This window comes from Limulus polyphemus, unplaced genomic scaffold (genome assembly GCF_000517525.1).
Source record: "Limulus polyphemus unplaced genomic scaffold, Limulus_polyphemus-2.1.2 Scaffold7463, whole genome shotgun sequence".
NCBI lineage: Eukaryota > Metazoa > Arthropoda > Merostomata > Xiphosura > Limulidae > Limulus > Limulus polyphemus.
This window is the reverse complement of record NW_013673073.1, coordinates 1,325-20,504: the sequence shown is the minus strand read 5'-3', so window position 1 is coordinate 20,504 and position 19,180 is coordinate 1,325. Positions and strand designations below refer to the sequence as shown.

The 19,180-nt window shown below is 33.9% G+C and overlaps 1 protein-coding gene across 1 annotated transcript in view; it reads right to left on the bottom strand.

The window, feature by feature from the left end:
- The window catches only part of LOC106474636 (dual specificity mitogen-activated protein kinase kinase 1-like), a gene marked incomplete at its 5' end in the record, with an annotated part of 33,508 nt that extends 16,012 nt beyond the window's left edge, over positions 1-17,496 (bottom strand). The window contains 3 exons of the mRNA XM_013935326.2: positions 7,542-7,666; positions 8,467-8,518; positions 17,419-17,496. Coding sequence (XP_013790780.2) covers positions 7,542-7,666; positions 8,467-8,518; positions 17,419-17,496 — 255 coding nt within the window. The remainder of the gene's footprint in view (positions 1-7,541; positions 7,667-8,466; positions 8,519-17,418) is intronic.
- Positions 17,497-19,180: the final 1,684 nt, after the last annotated feature.

Below are 19,180 nucleotides of genomic sequence, written 5' to 3'. Positions count from 1 at the left end.
CTATGCTTTTCTTATAGAGGTCAGTTAAATGTTCTGGTAGAGGATGTCCTTTATTTATGGTTGTATTTCTTGCCTTACACTGGACTATCTCTACCTCCTGGCACACACACCCAACAATGCCCCTTCCTTAAGTGTCTGTGCATATTTAGAGAAATTGGCCACTGTTATGGGTACTACTTGATGACCTGCCACAAGTGACCTTTCAATCTTCAAGTCCACTGGCCTGGATAGGTCTTCCACTGCTTCCACAAGCATCGGGCTTCCTTGGGGATGTTCTTTTATTCTACCCCAAATTATCTTCTCTGACATAGGGGGTATTGTAGTTGACTTAAGTGCTGTGACATGCAAATCAACAGATGGAGCAACACTTACCAAAATTTGGCCTTTGTTATTCCCAAACATCATTTTATCAAAGTTAACTACACACTTCCTCCAATTCCGACACTACTAGCATCACAATCCAGTATGTAGGGCAGTGAGGGATTTGGAAGCTTTAAAACTGGAGCTGAGGCCAATTTTTCTTTCAGTGTCTTGAAAGCATGCTGATTTTTTCTCGCTTGCTCATTCAATTGGCTTTGGTGATATTTATCTCATGACACTCTCCACCTATGTCACTGTGCTCTCTACCGTGGTACTGTATATATGCACCTTATTCAGCTAATGTTATCACTTTTTTGATACTGACTCAATCTTAGTCGGTATCATCAGTGAGGGCATTATTCATACAGAAAGCATCTGCATAGATCATGGGTGTGTGTATAGAATATTGGTACACTAGTGGGAGAGCCACACTACATCCAGAAGACGTATGCACTTCACCCAAAACTTAATTCCTGTATCGTGGATGGAACTTTACGAGAGTTATGATAACTATAATATATGCCCCAACCAGATAGCTGAGGTTTCACTACTTGGGGTCGGAATTAATGGGTCATGGTTTCTATATTCTACATTGGTGGCTAGGGCAATTGAACTGCAAATGTTATATATATATACTTGTAAGTGGATCTCAACCTCTAACAATAGAGTGATGCGTTCGGAGCCACCTGAACAATGTCAAAAAAGTAAGTAACACTGAAGCGGACAAACCTTCTCCTCAACCTGAAAAAATCCGAAAGGCAAACACCCGAGGCTCGGAATGACAGGATCGTGCATGCCTTACTCAACCAAAGAAAACAGAGCTCATCTGGTCTGGAATTATGAACACTCATCCTCACTTCCCTACCATGTAAGCAAGGTGCATCCCACTTGCATCCTAAATTACGGGAAGGATGTAAAACAAATGTGCTCAACCAAGGACCCAGGAAGAGACCACTACATGTTCAGAATTGTGAGGAGAGAGTGGAATCTCTTCCATGAACAATATAGTGAACCAATATTGATCAAAAAGAAGAGCCATGCACACCCCAACCGGTTAGCTAAGCATCAAACCTGAACCAATATTATGAGTAAGCACCCGCATCAGCTGGTGCCACTCTTACTGACATCTGGGAAAATACATCCAGGGCCCCCAATTTTGCCCTCTTCGCCAAAGGTGGAGGAAGTCACTCTAACACTCTGGAGGAAATGTCTCTGTCCACAAACCCAGTGACTGGAAACCAGGTGTGGTAAGGACTCCCTGGCTTCACAAGTAGAATCTTGGGGTAATGTGCATTGGGGTGTCCTGAGGAACAGTGCTCTGGAAACAGTGCAAAAGTGAACCACGTTCCCAAAGTTTTAAAAAGCGAACTGATCCGGATTTCTTCAATCCAAAGATTGGCAAGGATGGGCAGAATCCCCTTATGCTTTACTTGTGATAGTCCATGAGAGACGATGCAGAATAGAACAGTATACCACCCGGTCAGCTTCTAAATGGTCTTATGGAACACCTCATTTCTAAAGAGCCTATTGCAACCTGTATAAAGTATATAGAATTGGTTTGATGAAAGCACACCTGCCTGGGCAACACTCGCCACAGAGTGGGATCTGGAGAAAAAAAAATCTAGCTGATGATTGGTTTGATAAAAGCACACCTGCCTGGGCAACACTCGCCACAGAGTGGGATCTAGAGAAAAAAAATCTAGCTGATGTGGTCAAAATAGCCACAAGACCTTCAGAGGAAAAAACTGCCAGATTGCACAGATAATGTGAGATAAAAGTATTGGGAGAAGTCCACAGAACAGTGCACACAATGTCCTCCAGTGGGCAATTTAATCAGGCAGCTAAAGACAGGAATGTGAAGAATCTGATCAAACATGACTGGCAGAAGTTTCCTTGCCTGCAAAGACAGCCCACAATAAACAATATGGATCAATTTTCAAAAACCAATCTCAATAAGGTAATTGGGGATAAATCACAGGAAACTGAAGGAACCCAATGAATAAAAAAAGTCTATGTCTATCACCTCGAATGGAGTTAGTGTGAGCCACATAACACTTCAGGGACCTGACTGGACATAACAATCAATTGGGGTCCGAGAGATCATAGAGGTGAGAAATAGCGGATAAATGAATTGGTGAGAAGGATTTATCCCCTTCCGTTGCTGTCAGTCTTAGGTAGGAAGGACCTATCTGGGTTCAGATGGACATAAATAGTGATAAAGAATCATGTACACATGCAGTGCAAACAACTCTGACTGACGACGTCCACAGGCCAGCAACAACAAAAAATAAACTTTAAGGGATAGGTGATACATGGTACATGAGGCCAATGGCTTGATTGGATGTTGAAACAAAGCATGTAATACCATGATAATATCCTAGTTATGTAACTGAAAAGGCCTTTTGGGATGAAGGACTTGAAAAAGACATGAGAAGGGCAGATAGCACTGGGGACTCAAAAATAATTTCAGACTTTTTGAGTATGGAAATGTAGTCGATAAAGATGCCTCATACAAGGCAATTGTAGGTGGTGCTAAACTTTTGTCAAAAAGCCAGATAAAAAAATGAGCTATGGTTGACACATTTGGGTGAAGTGGGTTCAATTTACTTGTAAGACACCATTGTCGATAAGTGTGCCATTTCCTTTGATAAATGTCCATTGTGGGTCTATGGCAATATTGAGACAAATACATGGCAACTTTACAAGTTAAACCCTGATGCTGTACAAAGGATCACATACCTTCCATGCATGAGCTTTGGAATGTCTGGGCATATAATGTCGCATTGTAGTTGCCTCAACAGAGTTGGCCAGAGAGGAAGTAGCAGAGGTGGGCACTCTTGAAGATACTGAATAAGTGGAAACCATGGTTGAGCCAGCCAATCCAGGACTACCAACAGCATCTGACAAGGGGTGGATTGAATCATAGCCAGAGCTCTGGATAACAGATGAATTGGTAGGAAGGCATATAGGTCCAATCCTTTCCAGTCCTGACTGAATGCATGTTTCGCCAATGTCCGAGGATGAGTTTACTGGTGATAAACAAGGCTTGCAGTTGAGAGTAACAATGAGTGGAGAATGCATCGATCATCAGTGTCCCAAACCATGAGCAAATCCACCAGAAATCCTCAAGATGTACCATTCATTCAGTTGGGTCGAGACAAATGATCTGCTAGCAAATTCATCACACCTGGAACATGGCAAGCTAATAGACTGTTATGATGGGAGTAAGCCCATTACAAGAAGATCCAATGTTTAAAAACAAAGATCCCGTGAGTGAGTGCCCCTTGTCGGGAAATGTAACATACCACTGTGGAATTCTCAGAGTGAAGCATGATGATTTTTTCTTTTAATAATTCTAGACCTTGAGACATTGGCCTTTGGACAGTAAGAAGCTCTAAAATACTGATGTAGAAGGAAGATGTCATCCATCCATAGGCCCTGAAATTCCTGACTGTTGATTTATGCATCCCATCCCTGAAGGGAAGTATCTGTGAAGAGATGGATTTTAAGACGAGGGGGTAGTAGAGGAACACTTATTGTAATATTGTTCCAATATTATCCCCAATAGAGATCTAAGATGTTGATCCTGAATAAGGGGACAGGGTGATCCAGTGGACTGCTGTTAATGATCCATTGGTCTCACAGTGACCACTGAAGGGATCTAATGTGTGCCTATTCCAAAGGAATTATAGATCCAAAAGATGCCCACATCCCCAAAAGAGAAAGTACCATCCATGCAGTGAGAGAACGAGATAAAAGTCAGACTGCTTGTTCCATAGCATGGAGCCAGATGGGAGTTGGCTGAGTCTGAATGAAATACATATTGAAAAAGACACCCAGATAGATGCTGTATTGACTTGGCATGAGAATAAATTCCCCAGCTTTAATAATAAAGCCTGCCTTAGCGACTTTTGAAAGGAGAACTGGATGTGACATTCTGCCAACTGACAAGACGGTGCTAGGAATACCCAGTCATCCATATAATGGTGTGTACACAGGCCTAAAGAATGATGGCAGGGAGAACAAGCTCATACAATTCTGCAGAACACATATAGTATAGATCCTGGTTCAAAGGATAGAGCCCTGAACTGCAGTACCTGACCCTTGTGCATGAAACATAGATAGTGGCGGGATGACTCCACTGTGGGAATGTGGAGATTGGCATCAGCAACATCGAACTTGGTCATCTACAGTCCTGGTGAAAAATGGCAATGTAGAGTGAGGAATGACACCATCTTGAATCTGTGAGGATCTAAAAATTGGTTGAGACTAAAAAGACCAATGATAGGATGCCAATCTCTCATTTTCTTGGGCACAACAAATAGATGGGAATAAAATCCCAGAAGAACTTGATCGGCTCTCTCTACTGCCCCCTTGACCAACAACTCTCTTACAGCCTTGGACCAAAGGTCCACAATATGAGGATCTGTTGGATATGGAAACACTACAGGTTGGGGGGGATAATGGTGGTGGAAATGTGAACTGAATGACTAACCCCAATGCAAGAACCTGAAGTACCCATGGATCTGTGGTAAAGGAATCCCATATGTCCAGAAAATGTAACCACGCCCCCACAAACTCAACTGGTATAGGGTAGTCACCGATGCCATTAACAATGGTCTGCCCAAGTGGAGGAGTCTCTTTGATAAGTATGGAATCTATTCTGGGTACCAATAGATCAAGGGGCTGAAGTCAGGGGTAAGAACACATGATGAGCAGTAGAGCCTTGTCTCCCTGTATTAGCTGAAGAAAGTCAAAAGGCCAATGACAACAATGAAGAATGCAAATGTGCAACATCAATCTGTTATTCTAATGGCTCTGGAACACTCACAAACATCAAGGGATGAAAAAAGAGGTCCTCACATAACTCACAGAGGGTGGTAGCCAAGAGATGAATAACCTCCAATAAGGCATCTCTACCCAATAAGCCCCAACAACATACCATCTAAGATACCAAAGAAAGAGCAGAAGTTGACAATCCTACAAAATAGATCTCAACAAAGGTCCCAAATCATTGTCAAATTGATGTTGTGATTGCTGAGAGGCTTCCAACAAAATTTGGAGGGATGATAAATATCTCAGAACCGTAGTGAGGGTCAGACAAATTCTAGACTATTGTGATCTGTTGAAGTTGATCACAGGCTCCATCCTGGAACCCCACATTTTCAAAAGTTGATCTAGTCTTTGGGAACCTAAATATGTGTCTTCCTGGTGGTGGTAAGCCAAAGCATGTTGTTTTGACAAGCATGGTGGACAAGGCATAGCTATCCCTTCACGTAACTGAGCAGTATACTTCCAGCAGGAACAGCAATATCAGGTGGAAGAGGAAAACTAAGTATTTGCCCTCAGACCTTTCCACCATCAAGGAAGGTGTAGACTCAAAAACAACCGGGGAAACCCCAGAACCTCATACACCCAAGTGACCAACTGAAGAAAAGGAGCTGGAGGTGGCTGATTCAAATTGGCCTCATGAGAAGTCGATCTAGTAAACAAAGGTGCCAGAAAAAGCGAGTCTAAGTTCTCTCCAGAATGTCCTGGATCATTAGCAAAAGCAGCCTCAGAACCCACATAGAGAAATACCCCCAGACCAGATATATGTCTTCATCTCACTACGAATGAGATCACGGACAGCCTCAACTGAAAGTGCTCCTCCCAATGACTGTTGAGAGATGCTAGATATCAAAGGGGAGGTCTGATTAGTCTCCATGCCGGAAACAGTAGTCCAGAAATTCATGGCTGAAAATGGTGTGTCGTAAGGCAGGTAAAAGATTTTTTTTAAGTAAATGAACTATGTGATGCAAAAATCGCACCCAAGGACTGTTATATTATTTTTTTTAGAAAAACTTGTTCCTAAACGATTTGTCGAGAAAAATTGATAAAATTATCTGAATGAGATGCTTATATACAGTACCCTGATAGAGTGTGCACTGACTGGAGCAAGGGAGAAAAAATCAGACCAATGCTTAGATAGATAAAAGAAAAAACCCTAACAGTCGAGTAATAGCTATAAATGTAAGAAGTGGTATTTTTGGAAAAATCAGTTGTCAATTTCTGAAAAATGGGAAGCTGGACTCCATAGACCCCCTCCCCAAGATACACACCTGCTTATACAAGATTAAAAAAAAAAATCACTATTTAACACATAAGAAGCCAGAGTTAGCAGTGGTGCTGCCAGCCCGTTGCCTTTCTTCTACTCAGCAGTTCAAAATTAGTGAGAATGGGAGGTAGCCTTAGTAGCTTTACAAGAACAAAGACAGGGCAAGAAAGTTTTAGCATCAATAAGAATCAAACCAGAGATCCTTAAACCCCCATGCATTCCCCACTATCACCCTCTCCCAGTTATGTAGCTTTGTGCTTAATAACAAACTAAAATAACAGTAATATTTTGGTTACTTGGATAGATAGAATAATTGAAAATAAGAAAAACCCAAAAAGGAACCATAATCTCAGCTAGTTCATTGTTTTCATGACTGTTGATTTAATCATAATTTCAGTTAATCAAAAACAGTAATAATTGGAAACATTAATATTGAGTAGTTCTATATTTTAATGATGTTAATTGTTTAATCATAATAACACTAATCAATGTAATTGCTGCTCATAGTTAATCAATTATACTGATTAATCATTTCTAGTTTGATTTATACATACTTATACAACACCTGTGTGTTAAAGCAAGAACTATATCAAATTTTTAAGATGTACTTTATTAATAACCATATTTTACAGGCTAACTTTTAATGTACGCAAGAAACAGCAATTTACTTTGTAACTTTCAGCTTATGCACAGATTTTATATAAATTATGTAATAAAAAGTTTTCTTACACACGTTTATATTTTGCAGTTAAATTTATTTTTTGGAGAAAAATAAATCAAACTGGTTTATAATCTGAAGTTGATCCTTGTATAACATTAGAACACTTCTAAGAACTTCAAATATAACTGTTTAGGAAGTAAGTAATACCTATACAATTATAATTTCTGCTAAAAATTGTGTCTCTGGAACTCTGTGGAATTCTTGTATATTACTTATTACTAATAAAATATGTCAGAAGACAACAGTGTTTTTGGAAAGTTTTCATAGTTCTAAAAAATTATTATTTATTTATTTTAGTGCCATTTCCCTGAAATAATAAAACAAGAACCTTTTTATGAAAAAGGACAGAATACAAATTCTTACCGACATGTAAGATCTAGTCCCTACGAAGGAATTGGCCATTGAATCAATAAGCTGCCCACTGACACCAAAGTCACAAATTTTAATCTCTCCCCTAGAGTTGACTAAAATGTTTGATGGCTTCACATCTACAGTAAAAATCAAAAGCAGTTATACAACACTGATATCATTTTACAAAAACTTCCTGTCTTAATATTACAGATAACTTATGTTCCAGATTACTGCCTAATATTGGATTTTTGAGGCCAGAGTTAACTCTACAACTTTCAGAACTTGCAGGCAGTATAGATACATTAACTATTTTGACAACACTACTATTTCCAGTACCTGTCTTCCATTAGTACAAGACGACAACACTGTAAAGAATAAGGTTGGTTAAAGTTATTTTATGAAGAATATGCATCATAAGGGGCCCAACAATTACAAAAAAATAAATAAACCAGGCAGAATTAATTTCATGGCTAACTACTGCATATACTTTTGAAATAAAATTAAGCACTTAAATGTTTAGAACTAACATTCAATGTAAGTTTTAAGGAAGCAGAAAAAAATAGAGAAATTTCCAACTCTGAACAAAATTTATTGACACCAGGCTAAGCTAAATGTTACTACATATGCAGCGTATAATAAATAAAATATTACCACACACAACAAGAACAGCAAAACATAGTTATACATTGCATCCAAACTATTCATTCCTCAAATTCTTTCATGTGTAATTTGTGAATGTATAAAATAAAACAAGTGTAAAGATTCAGATACCAATTTTACAACAAAAACCAAATTAGATACACATACAAATAAATGATCATAACAATTCATTCACATTATCACAAAGAAAGCTAAAATCAACATGCTAAGCATTCCGTACTTCTCTAATAATGATACGTATTTCTAGTCAGAAACACACAAATATCATATGCTTTACCTCTATGCATTATTTGATGATTTTCTCTCAAGTAGTTTAATCCTTTAAGAACCTGTAAAAATTACACACTAATCAGCAGTTCAATATTTAAACAAATAGCCTATTATTTAATATACCACATAATTTACAAAACTTCTCTAACGAAATACATTTTGAGTAACTTTAACTTTCTTCTCAGAATACTGAAAACAAATCTCTAAAGATAAATGTAAAACTAATTATTGTGAGAAAACCCAAATTTTGCCAATTAAGAGGTAGAAAAATTGAAATTAATAAATTTAGTAAAAAGAGAAGACAAAACTACATATATGAGGGTTGAACATCAACATATTGTAAACACCAAAACTTGAATAATCTTGTAAAACTTCCATTTTAAATTATGTTAATTTTAATCAAATTAAAATTATATATTAGAAAGGAAAAAATGTTGAAGATGAATTAATTTAGCAAATCAGCTATGTATTAAAATCGTTAGTTGTATATTTAAAAGAAAATAATGAATGGAGAGGAGAGAAATTTTGTTTAAATTCTGTCCTCAGATATAATTTGTTACTGTATTTGTAGAACTGACAACACCTAAAAACTGATCTGATAACATAAAAGTCAGACAAGTTTAAGTATCTGTTCTGCTTTTGCTTTACTACCCTTAGTTTTACTAGTTTTTCACAGTATACTTTTAAACTTAATTTTAAAGGTTTCTCACATCTTTAGCAGAAAAGAAACTTCAAAATAATTCGTTAAATTTTTTCAGAATATTTCTTAAATTTCAAGAATTTTTTCATATTTTCTAGCATAAAGTTGGTGACTAATAATTAACATTGTATTTAAAACTGTCCAACATCAATAATATAAATAACTTATCCGCACAGAAGAGCATCACTCATTACAAAATACATGTTGTCATAGGTATAGCACTATTTCATCTATAAAAATATAATATTTCCAGCAATGATTTTCTTATCTCTCACTTAACGTTTTAATAGAGACTGTGGTAAGATGAAGCCCTAGTCTTACCACATGTTCATCATCTGGCATTGATCCCAGGAAAAAGAGAAAAATATAAACATTTAACATTTCCAAACTTTTTATGACCAACTTATTTTCTAAAATAAGTATTCGAGTTGTTTAGCTATGTACTTTCATGCCAATACAAGGAAATATTGCAAGTAGTCTTGTGACCATATTCCAGTATATCGATGTGTTTAATTATGAAATGCTTGTGCAGTGCCAAGTTCCACTTACAACCTCAACAACCATGATTTGTGGCACAGCATTTTTAAACAATCCCTATATTAGACCATAGTTTAAGTTTCTCCATAATCCCTATATTAGACCATAGTTTACGTTTCTCCATAATCCCTATATTGGACCATAGCTTAAGTTTCTCCATAATCCCTATATTGGACCATAGCTTAAGTTTCTCCATAATCCCTATATTGGACCATAGTTTAAGTTTCTTCATAATCCCTATATTAGACCATAGTTTAAGTTTCTCCATAACCCCTATATTAGACCATAGCTTAAGTTTCTCCATAATCCCTATATTAGATCATAGTTTAAGTTTCTCCATACATCCTGCCAATGAAAGAGGTTTCAATCTGCCTCTCTCTAACATCAAAGCTAAGCTATCAAAATGTTGCTGTTAAATACAATTGTTACTACAAATAATAATGCCCTAACACTCTTAAGTACTATATTATAAAAGTAGTCCCCACCTGCTGGCACTTTTTAATTGGATCAAGAAGTATAAAGGTTGATGGTTGTAATTTGTCTGTTAGACATTGACTGAGTAGACAAAATGACATTGGTTGATGGTTGTAATTTGTCTGCTAGACATTGACTGAGTAGACAAAATGATATTGGTTGATGGTTGTAATTTGTCTGTTAGACACTGACTGAGTAGATAAAATGATATTGGTTGATGGTTGTAATTTGTCTGTTAGACACTGACTGAGTAGATAAAATGACATTGGTTGATGGTTGTAATTTGTCTGCTAGACATTGACTGAGTAGACAAAATGATATTGGTTGATGGTTGTAATTTGTCTGTTAGACATTGACTGTGTAGATAAAATGACATTGGTTGATGGTTGTAATTTGTCTGTTAGACATTGTTTAAGTAGACAAAATGACATTGGTTGATGGTTGTAATTTGTCTGTTAGACATTGACACCTAAACATCAATGTCAGAAAGAAAGGAAAAATGCTGAAATAAAGTGGCTACTCCTGAAGAAATGTTAGATTTCACTGGTGTTGCTAATGCTATGGACATAACTCGCTTACCATCTCTTGCAGAATACTGGGATAATAGTCCATCACATCACTTACCCTGGTTTTATTCAGTAATTTTTTGCAAAAACATTCTAACTATCACTCACTTCCTTCTTTTCAATAACGATACTAATAATCTACCTAAAACTGATGATAAATATGATAAACTCTTCAAAGTCAGGCCTGTGTTCAATCATCTACTAACAGCTTTTGTAGCTCACAATAACCCTTTTAGAGAACTATCTATTGATGAACATTACTGGGAACAAGAGGTAGAAATTCTTTTAAACAATATCTACCTTCTTGCTATCAGCTATTAAAATGTGCTTGTATATACATCTTATGTCGTTTTTTAGCATAAAAATGTTAAAACTAATTTTCATATATTTTCCATTTACTCATACTGTTACGACAGCGGAAGTCACGTGATGCTAGTAACACGTCATGAGCTTCTAGAAAATTCATGTCCCTTGAGTGTTTACTAGATGTGTGGTATTCTTGTATATAAGACCACCAGGAAGTGACGGCAACAATGGAATTGAATTGCAGACAAAGATAGAGACTGAAAATTGAGTCGAGCACGTGAATTATATTAAGTGTATTGCAAAGTTGTATTGAGAAAGAATAAGCTAGTTTTATTTAAGAAAGGACTTGTATCGCTAAAGTTTCTTGGGAAAGAATTTACTTCTCAGTGCATCACTTACCAGTTTGTTTTTGATTGTTTTTTATTACCAGATAGCTAATAAATGTTTTTAACTTGGTAAAAATGTTGAAATGAAATGTTAATTTCTTTTGCATTATACTCCTGATTTGTAATAAAGTTTATAAAGTATATTTATTTATTCATATATCCCACTTACAACTTACACTTTTACTTCTAAGTACTTGTGATCGTTAACTCTTTCACAATGGTTACCTCTTTAAACACTTTTCTGCACAAGTCACTGTGTTACATTCATAATTTAACTAAACACTTTAATATCACTGTATTTGAATAAAATTAACAATATAATATATGTTATGATTTGAAGTTATATGTTATCTAAGTTTTAAGTCCTTTATTTCAAAATAAACCTTTAAAAACTACTTAAAACTTCAGATGTATTGTCACATGACCAATGAGCTATGAACATTCTCTAATTTTGCACTCTGTATCTTCAATAATAGAATGGCAGTGTGTCGATGTACGTCTAGACACTAAGATGCTTCTATAACCTTCTGACTCGCACATTTCAAAGTTCTGTGAATGAATGCAGTTGAAACAAGTAATAAATGTTTTCAAACTCTGACTGATGCCATGCCCATCTTGAACAGGTTTGTTTGAGCTTTATAGCCTACATGTAGATGTTACATACACATGTGTAGAGTCATTAGAATGAACTCATTTTACACTATAATCTAACAATGGTTATTTTGAAAATGGTGCACAGTGGTCATCATTGGGTATATGTAACTGACTGTAGTATTATAGTCTGCTTGATCCACTATAGTACTTATGGTTGTTTCTTACCTAAATATGTTGTAGTTAGAGATACAGTTTAAATTGTAATTAGGTCTTATTTTATATTTTTAGTTAATTATGTATTAGCTATGTTCTGAAATACATAATTAAAATGTTTAAATAATTTTTAAATGTACACCATATTTTGCATCAGTTCTCAAGGCTTATGATATTAAGCAGCGCACGAAAATTTTGCTATAGGGGTTGTACATGTCTGTCAGAGAAAAAGTAATATGCTTCGAGGGCACTTTTGACTTGTGTGAAGAAAAATAATAAGTGGTAAAGGACAAGAAAGGAAAATAAAACATTAAAAATTAACTATATGTGAAAAGAAAAAGACCTGAAATTACGAATTTAACAGAAGGAAAATCTTTAAAGATACTCTATAAAAAATTAAAAGGTATGTATTTTTTCCTATTTCCTTGTTATAATTATTTCATTCCATTGTTCGTTGATGATAATAGCTAGAGTTAATGATATGGTAGAGACAATAAAAATATAAACATCTACCTTAAAAAGCTTTTGATATTCTATTAGGAGATTCTAGAGATTATGCAAATGAAATATGAAAACTATTCAATAAGGAATATTATTTTTAATACTTAAAATTAAAATTACCTTGCACTTGATTTGTTAAAAGTTTGAGTGCAAGTAATTACAATAAATAAATAACATATTTTTAGTAAAAAAATCTTTATCATATTAATGTCATTCTTTGTGTACAAGATACTTATGATCTTTAACAAAATCTTACCAGCTTATGAGGCACTTTCTTTTAGCAGGTCCTCATCCGTATTTTATCCACCACCCCTCAAAAAAAGTACAAAATTAAATGCAAAATACTCTATAAAATCGCTATTGATTAAACAAATCCTAAGTTTTATAGTCTTCAATTTGGTTTGGTTACAGAGCTATCAAATAGAAAATCAGACCCCTCGTGCCACACCCACCTGTCACATCCTGTCTTTCACAATTTGTAGATAGTTCTCTCTCACGTTTCATTATACATTACCTATAACCAATAGAAAGTCAAGGTTTTCATCTATCAAATGATGTATTGTATAATGTTGTATTCTGAACAGAATATCATAAATTTCACTCACAGTACAAGATTCATTCTCATGGAAAAGTTAACGACTAGCTTGAATGAATTTATAATGGCTCTTGTCGCATAGTTAGAAAGCCAGGAAAATTTTGAGAGGTAAGTGAATTTGTCTACTTTTTGCATGTTATTAGTCTACATTATTTGGTGAATTATTTAATTAAATAAAAATTAAGTGCATTGCTATCTATAGTATAAAAATTTGGGTTAACTCTCATTGAAAACCCAAGAGTAAAAAAAATAGAAGATTGGGTAAGTACTTTATTAATTGTTTTTCATATTTATTATTATAAAAGTAACTAAAATCTAAAAATACAGATCTTTGTAAATTATTTAAGACTAGATTAGGTAAAAATAAATAATAATAATATAATTGTGTTACGTATCTGCTTGTTTGTTAATTTCCGGTATAAATTCTTTCCGAGGAACTTCAATGATACAAGTCCTTTCTTAATTAAAACTAGGTTATTGTTTCTTGATACAACTTTTTGTAATACACAGAATTTCCACAATCACTTCAAACTTAACAACCTTTATAACACACACACTATAAATCACAGCGATTCACACATTTTACTTATGGTGCCTATTGTTTGCTTGACTCAATTATCTCTATCTTCAATCTATCTGTATATCTCCCTCTCGCTGGCTTTATTTGCCGGGCTTATATACTAAATAAGATGGTGCCTGACAAACACTCGGACATTTGGGAGGTTTCTTGCTAAGTCATGATCCTTCTAGAAACTCCAGCGTGCATGCTCCCAGCATCTCATGACTTCAGCTGTCATAACAATTGAAATGTTTCATGAGACACACACATGAGCAGCTCATGGTTAATGCAATTCAATAGTGTAACATGGGCTACACGTGCCCCGAGTGATTTACAACTTATAAGGGCACAGATAGTAGTCAGACATGGCAATAAAACAATAAAATTTAATTATAAATAGATGTATACTGTTATGAACTTGGAGCTACTTAGAATAAATGAATGTAGTTTCATGTTACCATTTGAAGTCATTCTGGTAAGAAAAAGAAGGGTAATTTAGATTTATTTAAATTTTTTTTGGTGGTTACGAGGTCAGTCGAACTGACCGATCCCGTTTTGAGATAGGGTAGAGAAGATAAGAGATAAAGTATAAAGTTTTATTGAAAAAAAAACGTTTGAAATGCACTTAGGAGGTTTTGGAGATTACACAAAGGCAATTTGAGATTTTTGAAATGAGAAAAAGTATTTTTAATTTTAACATGAAAATTACTTTGCAGACGGACTATTCAAAACTAATACTTAATATATTAATGGACAAATCTATATTTTATTTTATTAAAAATACTTCAATAAAAATAAGATTTTTTTGTATGTGAAAGGACTTATAATATGAACTGAAATACTGCCAAATTTTGTGAAGATATACATACTATATTGAAAGTTAGAAGTATTAAATCTATAAAAACTTTAATTGAGTACAAAGAAGTCATGTGGTTGGTCAAATTGACCGAGCCCGTGTTGAAAGAGTTACAGATTTGTCGTAAAAGAGCACAGTCTGTATCTTCTCCAAGCTTTTGATAAAATTTGACTTCATATATGGGGCCAATCCAAAACAAGCTACATGTGCACATTTTTTCTTTCCCCAAGAGAACTTGGATGAGGTTTTACTATATGGGAACATCTTTTTAAACAGTTCATTTATGTTTTCACAGCTTTTATATCTATGTTGGTTAACAATGGTCACAAAACCTCAACTTTCCATTCATCTTCTTTTTAAACATATAAATCCAGTCTGCCCTGTAATGAATAAACTGCATAATGAGGTGCTGGCACTTAGATGAAAAGGAAAGAATCATCCAAAGGCTAATTGCAGAATAATGCAATTTTATCAAATTGTATTATGCATTTAAATCAATGAAATTTGGCCCATTCTCTTTAATATTAAATCTAACTTAGAAATATTATTTACTTACTTGTTGAACTATAGTGTCATGTTGATTTGTCACAAAAGTAGGCCTAACTGTCGATGTTCTATCTGGCATCAGCAAACTATCAAACTGCAAATGGTCAGTGTGGCAGCTGTTGATGAGTGCAATATTTTTTTATGCACATTAGCTTCGTGCTTTTTCCCCTTCATACGGCTTATCACCACAAATTTGCCCATATTGCCAAAATCCAACTTTTTATGGCACACATTGCAACAAGCTTCTTGGCGATGTGCCCCCATAACTAATAATTCCTTCCATTCATCCTTCAGAAGTCTTGCATTTGTTAAATATACATTTGGGTGGCACATTTTACACAAGTACATACTCAAGTCAATACCATATAACATAAAAATAATGATGGAAAAAACATATGAATTACGAGTACATAACTGCTTGAATGGTGAATCTCAGATATTGATGGCCTCATTCAACCTTGCTGAATGCTGAAGTAATTCAAATTGCTATTCACGCATGCACATGTGCATTGCATGCTCTTTACTAAAGAAAAACACGAAGGGCTCGCTTGGAAGATTGTCGCTATTGGATATCATATGATGTAATCATCAAATAAACAAATTATGGAAAACACTGGTTTATAATATTGACATGACAAAATTTTCATTTTTCCAAAACTTTCCAGACCCTGGCAATTCTTCAGTTTTCTAAGATTTTCCAAAACCCATACAAACCCTGCTACAACTGTTTATCCTAAATAGCTTCAGGCTCTTAACAGTCTACATCTGTTACTACTTGTCTAATTAATAATCCAACCAATCAAGTTGTAAACCACTCTGCAAACATGTAGCTCAAGCTACCATATTGAATAACGTAACACATAAAATAGTCATGAGCATACCCTGTCAAGAAATGTTTTTCATTATCTTACTTAATCTAACCTTATCCAACCTAATGTTTTTACATTTTAGTTACTTGTATAAAAATAAATAAAAAATATACCAACAAAATAAGAAATTTAGTACTCATGTTCGGCCTTTTTTTTTTGCTGTTGTCACACCAGTGACACTTAAGCTTAAATTTTTTTAATGGTAGTACTAGTAAAATAAATAACTTCTACTTATTTCAAGTATGCAGTTAAGAAGACAATATAATAAGAAGCACAAAGTAAACAATTTCATGATGTTTTATTATAATTTAACTGGCTTTCTAGCTAAGGCATAAGTGCCTTGAAATAATTCCCTTAGGTACTTGATCTTAATTCAGCAATATCAGTTTCAATCTGTAAGTAAAACAATTAAGAGTGTCTACTGAGAACAAAGTAGCATTATACATCATTCAATAAATTAAAACTTTGTCTTTCTATTGGTTATAAATGATGTACTAGAAAATGTCAGAGAGAATTATTGGTCATATGTGAAAGAGATCACACAATAGATTGGTATGGCAAGTGGATCTGAATTTCTAGTTTATACCTCTGCAAACAAAGAAGTTTGAACATTATAAAAACTGGACTTTACCTTAGAAATACCTACACTATAGTGAATAATTTAAGTTAAACTCAGCTCATCAGAGAGGGGTGATTCAAATATAGAGGATAGGTAAGTCTTAGTGAACAAATTTCACAATACATGTACAAAATGAGTTTGAGAATTTATATGAATATTTCCATTTAAAATCAAGAAATTAAAACTTGTATAATATCAAAATTTGATTTATCAATTAAGTATTGATGCCACATTTATTTGTATTCATTGATAATAAAGAGTTTAAAGAGTTTAATTAAAATTTGAATGTAACTCTGATAAAAGGTTGTGAGATATACACTTTGACCTACCCATAGCAAGAAGTTTGTCACTAATTTTGTTCTTATGTTCTTAAGTAGCGATTTTTTTACAATATCATCAAGGTTAACATACTTCACTTTTCCTGTTCAAGTTAAATATAAGTTGCATTGTGTTCCTCTGCTCAAGAAAGATTTGTAGTTATTCTTTGTCTTAGACATACTATAAAAGTACTATGTACATACTAGTGTCAAGTTTTGAATTTTGGTAAAGAACTCATTACCAAGACAGTTTGATGTATGGGAGAAAATGACGACCAAAGTATAAAACATATACTGAAACAAAACTTCAATTACACTTACAACAACAGTCACTTTTCCCAGTATCTCTTCTGGTATTCTTCCAGCTTTTTTCAACACCAAGTCCAAAGACCCTCCATCCTAGGAAGTAGATATACACAACTACTTTGATAACTTTGAAGGAAAAGTATTTTTACATGACACAGCAACAAAGATACACCTAGTGCAAATAAATGACTGCTACTTCCAGAAATATAGGTTATACGTTTATTTTATGTCCAACATTTTGGCTTATGCTTTCTTCAAGGAGTTCTTAGGATACACACACAGAATTGGCAGAAGTGGCTATACAGTTGTTTCATTCAGAACACAGTTTAATGTCTAAAATCTTACTCTAAAACAAAGAATTAAAATGGTGTCAACTGTTTTCATAATATTTTCTTTAGCACCAACCATATACATGTACTACCAACCATATACATGTACTGCCAACCATATACATGTACTACCAACCATTTAGCACCAACTGTAGAGTAGCTCTGTTCAACCTATATACATTCAACAGTAATTATTGCTACAGACTATACTAAACTCTCGTTGATAAAGATACCTGTCAAAGCATTGGCCATTAGAAAAAGTAGTCTTAGTTTTCTAGCGTTAATGGTATTTTATTTTCAAAAATGGAATTAAAACACCACTAACAATTGTGCATATAAAAAATAAATCCAGTAAATTATTAATTAATGTTAGTATTACTAAATTAAAACACAGATTTTTGTGGCTTAAACCCTCTATCATTTGTTCAATGATCATCATTTACCAAGTTAAAAATCTAAAAATATTTCATAATTTCATCTGATTCACTGAAATGAATCTGCTTTAAAGAAAGTTATAGACTCAAGTCATGATAATGAAGGGAAAACTCAAACTTCCTAAACATCTATGTGTAACATTTAACTTTGCTAAGTAATGAAAAGAAAACAAAAGTAAATGTAATTATAGTACATGAACTAATCAGCCTTGCTAAGCACACTAAATAAAACCAAGTTTGTTGCTAAAAATGAAGATACAAAATAGGCTATCTGTACTATGGGTATTGAAACTCGATTCTTAGCATTTTTAAAAAATATCAGCACACAGAGTGTTTTTATAAACTATACAATATCCGACTTAAGCATTAACTGATACATTATATAAACAATAAAAAGGTAAATTCAAACTGTAAAAAGTTGATTATGTATTAAAAAAAAGATGGAAAAGTACTTAAAATGAAATTTCAAAGAAAACATTTTCATGTGTAAACTAGTTATTATATTTTAGATGAATCACAAAACTCAGAAACTCAATAAATATCACTATATGGTCACTATAAATATCACTATATGGTCAGCATAAATATTACTATAAATATCACTATATTGTCAGTATAAATATTACTATAAATATCATTATATGGTCACTATAAATATTACTATTATCATTATATGGTTACTATAAATATTACTATAATTAATATTTTATGGTTACTGTAAATATTACTATAGATATTTTATGGTCACTATAAATATTACTATAAATATCATTATATGGTTACTGTAAATATTACTATAATTAATATTTTATGGTCACTATAAATATCATTATATGATCACTATAAATATTACTATAAATATCTTTATATGGTCACTATAAATATCATTATATGGTCACTATAAATATTATAAGGTCACTATAAATATCATTATAAGGTCACTATAAATATCACTATATGGTCACTATAAATATCATTATATGGTCACTATAAATATGACTAAGTATTATATGG